Source organism: Morus notabilis, unplaced genomic scaffold (genome assembly GCF_000414095.1).
Source record: "Morus notabilis unplaced genomic scaffold, ASM41409v2 Scaffold436, whole genome shotgun sequence".
Classification (NCBI taxonomy): domain Eukaryota; kingdom Viridiplantae; phylum Streptophyta; class Magnoliopsida; order Rosales; family Moraceae; genus Morus; species Morus notabilis.
In genome coordinates this window covers 279,375-284,023 of record NW_010362623.1, presented here as the reverse complement: position 1 = coordinate 284,023, position 4,649 = coordinate 279,375, and the positions used below count along the sequence as shown (strand labels likewise).

The window sequence follows — 4,649 nt, the reverse complement described above, 5'->3', positions numbered from 1 at the left end:
TCATCGTCTTAGAAAATTCCTTAGAATTTTGCTAAGTATTCGCCTTTCCTCCTTGGAGGATCTGACGTCGAATTTACCCCTTGGGGTCGTCTTAGAAAATTCCTTAGAATTTTACTAAGTGCTCGCCTTTCCTCCTTGGAGGATCTGATGTTGAATTTACCCCTTGGGGTCGTCGTCTTAGAAAATTCCTTAGAATTTTGCTAAGTATTCACCTTTCCTCCTTGGAGGATCTGACGTCAAATTTACCCCTTGGGGTCGTCGTCTTAGAAAATTCCTTTCTTTCTGCAAACATATCAATTTATTTAATTCGTAGAGAATGTACAATTGGGATGCGTAAGAATTACATACACTATTGGTAGTACAGCCTTAGCTGTTCTGCATTCCACGGGTGTTGAAGTCTCTTGCCGTCGAGGCTTTCCAAAATGTAGGTGCCAGGACGTAGTACTTCCCTTATGCGGTAGGGCCCTTCCCAAGTTGGGCCCAGTGGACTAGTATTTTTGGGTTTTGTATTCTGCGTTACCCTTTTTAATACTAGGTCTCCTGGGACGAACCTTCTTTGCCAAACTTTCTTGTTGTAATATCGCACTGCTCTTTGCTGATAGGCGGCGAGGCGCAGTTGGGAGTCGAGCCTTTTTTCTTCCAACAAGTCGAGTTCTCCGTTCATGCCTTCCGTGTTTTCGTCATCGTTATGGACGATGGTTCTTAGAGTCGGCGTTTCGATTTCTATGGGGAGCACTGCCTCGACGCCATATGCCATGGAGAAGGATGTTTCACCTGTAGTAGTTCAGCTCATTGTTCTGTATGCCCATAAGACCTTGGGAAGTTCCTCGGCCCATTTCCCTTTTAGATCGTCGAGTCTCTTTTTGAGAGTATACTTTAATATTTTATTTACCGCTTCGACTTGTCCGTTAGATTGTGGATGGTTGGCGCCGAGAAGTCTTTCTGAATGCCCAGGCTGTCACAAAATCTGCGTGTTGAGGCATTGTCGAACTGCTTTCCGTTGTCGGATACTATTGAGTGGGGAATCCTGAACCTGCACACGATGTTGTCCCACATGAATTTGGTGCAGGCTGCTTCCGTGGTTGTAGTTAGAGCCTTTGCCTCTGCCCACTTTGTGTAGTAGTCTACCGCGACGATTGCAAATTTAAAGCCTCCGGGTGCAAGATGTAATGGCCTGATCAGGTCAACCCCCCATTTGGCGAAGGGCCATGGACTGAGAATGATAGTTAAATTTTCTGGGGGTGCTCTAGGAATTGTGGCATACCTTTGGCATTTATCACAACGTCAGGCGTATTGAAAAACGTCCTTTTTGAGCGTGGGCCAGTAGTATCCTTGCCTTAAAACCTTTAGAGCCAAAGACTGCCCCCTAGTGTGGTTACCGCAGACTCCTTCATGGATTTCTTGGAGGACCTTCTGGGCTTCGGCATTATCCAGGCACCACGGTAGAGGTGTTGAGTAGCCTCGTCGGTAGAGCAAGCCGTCGTACAACAAGTACCTAGCAGCTCTATACCTGATCCGTCTGGCTTCGTCTTTATTGTTTGGCAGTTGTGCATCCATTAGGTATTGGATGAGTGGCGTCATCCAATTTTCACCTATTTGGACGATTAATGCCTTAGCTTTTTCTACAATAATCGGCCGCTCCAATTCTTCGATGGGAACGACCCCTAGTGTGTCAGAATCTCTTGAAGATGCTAGCTTTGCCAGAGCGTCGGCGTTTGTGTTTTTGGTTCGTGGTATCTGAAGTATCTCGTAGTTTTTGAACTTAACGAGTTCTTCCTTTACCTTCCTCAAGTACGCTCCTATTTTCTCGCTGCGCGCTTGGTATTCTTCTTTTACTTGCCCGACGACCAATTGAGAATCACTGAAGATGCTGAGCCTTTCGATCTTCAGGTGGCTGGCCAATCGCAGTCCCACGATTAGCGCTTCGTATTCCGCCTCATTGTTCGACGCCTTGAATTTAAATCGAACCGCCGAGGTAATCTTATGGCCTTCTAGGCTGATTAACAAGACGCCGGCTCCTAACCCACTTTCGCTCGACGCTCCATCCACGTAGAGCTTCCATTCTGTAGTCTCAACTCCTTCAGGCGTGGCGGGAGCTGGCCTATGGGAGAACTCGGCTAGAAAATCGGCCAACGCTTGGCCCTTGATCGCAGTTCTTGGCACATATTTTTTGTCGAACTGGCTCAGTTCTACCGACCACTTGAGGAGTTGACCGGAAGTTTCGGGCTTTTGTAGAGCCTATCTCAACGGGTGGTTTGTAAGAACCCGTATGGTGTGAGATTGGAAATAGTGCCAAAGCTTTCTTGAAGCTACCATCAGGGCGAGGGCTAAGCGCTCCATTTCACTGTATCTTGATTCGGCGTCGAGGAGCCTCTTACTTACATAGTAGATTGGCAATTGCACCCTTTCTTCTTCTCTTATTAGTACAGAGCTTATGGCGTGTTGGGACACAGAGAGGTATAGGCTAAGCTCCTCGTCGGGGTTTGGTTTCGACAAAATTGGGGGCTTGCCCAAATGTTCCTTCAATTTCTGGAAGGCCTCTTTACATTGCGGTGTCCACTCAAAACGCCCGCTTCCTTTTAAAGCGTCGAAGAAGGGGACGAATTTGTCTGTCGCTTTTGATATAAACCTGTTTAGGGCGGCGACACATTCTATTAACCTTTGCACTTCCTTTGGCTTAGTTGGGGACCGCATATCTTGTAGGACTTTAATTTTCTCGAGGTTAGCTTCTATCCCACGGTTGCTGACCATAAAACCGAGGAATTTCCCCGACCCAACTCCAAAGGCACATTTTTGGGGATTTAGTTTCGTGTGGTATTTTCTTAATACACCAAACATTTCCCCCAGATGGTCGACGTACTAGCTGGCCCTGGCGCTTTTTTCGTATTTTTGGAACAGCTGAGTTTTACGGGCATCCTCTTGTTTTGGCTTCTGGAGCGCTCGACGTCGCATCTGGCTGCTTGTCTCTGCTTCCTCCACCTCGGCACTTTTTCCCGTCTTGTTTTGCTGGCGTCGACCCTTGTTCTGTCCCTTTTATTCTTGTTGGACCTGTGCTCGGGGTCATTGGCGTCTGCCTCCTCAGCGTTGATGTATCCTTGCGCTCGCGCAAGAAATTCCTTGTAGCTGGACGGGGGTTTTCGGTTCAGATCTCTCTTGAGGGGGGTAATCTTCTTCATGCTAGATAACACCTCCATCAAGGCCTCTCTATCCGTTATATCCATCGTGGCGGCGATAGCTTCCCCGTATCTTGTAAGCTATTCCCTTAATGACTCGTTCGGCTTTTGGTATATTGCCGTCAGATTCTGCTTCAGGGGGATGTACTTTTTAACCCCTATGAATTGGAGGGAAAATGCTTCCTTCAACTCATCCCAGCTCAAGATAGAATTTGGCCTCAGTTGGAAATGTGTCCAGAAAGTAGGATGTAATTTGTTATTTATGAAATGGCAAATATCGGATCTCATTATTTTGCTGACGTTTATAAATAAAATAAAGTTATGTTTTAATTCATACTCAAGAGTGTTAGTAATATTGCTTAGTCCATAGACTATTATCAACGAAAGAAGAGTCAGGGAATCCCTGCCGGACAAGCTCTTCTGATATAGTTTAAAATACATATTCATAGTCTTAGGATCGATTGGGCAATCGAATCCGATTATGACTGTTAGATCGAACCATATGATGCTGGTCTCGGGGCATGGGAGTTGGACTCTGTGGTTGATCTAGACATGTTCACAACATGTTGAATAGACCATGTAACTGATTCGGTTAGAGCAAAAACCGTTTACAGAGCTCTAAACCTAATTATTACAACTTAAGTATATTTGTATAATTATCTCAATCTTGAAGAGAATACATAACTCGACTTAATTTCTCATGGTCTTTGATTCACTAATGAGATTAGTTCATAGTTTTTGAACAACATCTCGGCCATTGGGATCATGACATAATTAAGTTAGAGTTGTGTGATTCACAGATATAGAATTCGTAAGCGATAATGTCACCTCATGCTTTATTGATGGGTGTGTGAATAAATAAACCAGGCCTGGTATTCAATGATGGTATTCATTGATTAAGACATCGTGACATGTGCGAGACATCTTACGAACATATGTCTTTCTTATTCACAGTCAAATAAAGGAGTTGAGGAAACAATGACTGGAATGGTAAAACGGGAATTTTCTATACCATTCTAGTCACTGATATTTACGAAGGATAATAGTGCATTTATTCTGTGGACTGTGTGATAAATTGTATTAACACCATCAGAAAAATAGCGCATATAAATCAAGAGATTAGTCGGCATCGAACCTTTAGTGGAGTCGTACGATGTCAGAATTAAATACGTCGATAACTTATCGGGATAAATTAGTCGAGTATTGTAATTCCATAGCTTTGTTCATATGAAGGCTAGCTCTAATAAGTGGGAAAATAGAAACTGATATTTTGTGATATAATTATGTTTAAAAATTCATTGTGTTATTTTTCATTTATTTGATAATTGAAAAATAAAAAGAATGAATTTAAATTTTGAAATTAATGGTGATTAATTTAAAATTCAAAATAGAATTTGAACATGATTTGATTTGGCAATAAAAGGGGAAGGAAAAATTCAGAAATCCCTAAGGCAAGAGGGAATTCGGATTTTGATT

The 4,649-nt window shown here is 43.4% G+C and overlaps 1 protein-coding gene across 1 annotated transcript; it reads right to left on the bottom strand.

Moving 5' to 3' along the window:
* Positions 1–888: 888 nt before the first annotated feature.
* On the bottom strand, positions 889–3,221 carry LOC112092391. The gene is made up of 4 exons (XM_024168484.1): positions 2,861–3,221; positions 2,314–2,777; positions 1,337–2,238; positions 889–1,264 (listed from the first exon to the last, which is right to left on the bottom strand). Exons 1-4 carry the CDS (start codon positions 3,219–3,221, stop codon positions 889–891), a joined length of 2,103 nt encoding a protein of 700 aa, XP_024024252.1.
* Positions 3,222–4,649: the final 1,428 nt, after the last annotated feature.

What these genes read in the sequence shown, in the direction of transcription:
- LOC112092391 (XM_024168484.1), bottom strand. Translation starts at nt 3,221, where the DNA reads ATGGATATAACGGATAGAGAGGCCTTGATGGAGGTGTTATCTAGCATG. An exon ending in GCTTAGCCCTCGCCCTGATG is followed by an intron (nt 2,239 to 2,313) that starts GTAGCTTCAAGA and finishes CCGTTGAGATAG; the next exon opens with GCTCTACAAAAGCCCGAAAC. An exon ending in TTGGCTCTAAAGGTTTTAAG is followed by an intron (nt 1,265 to 1,336) that starts GCAAGGATACTA and finishes TAAATGCCAAAG; the next exon opens with GTATGCCACAATTCCTAGAG.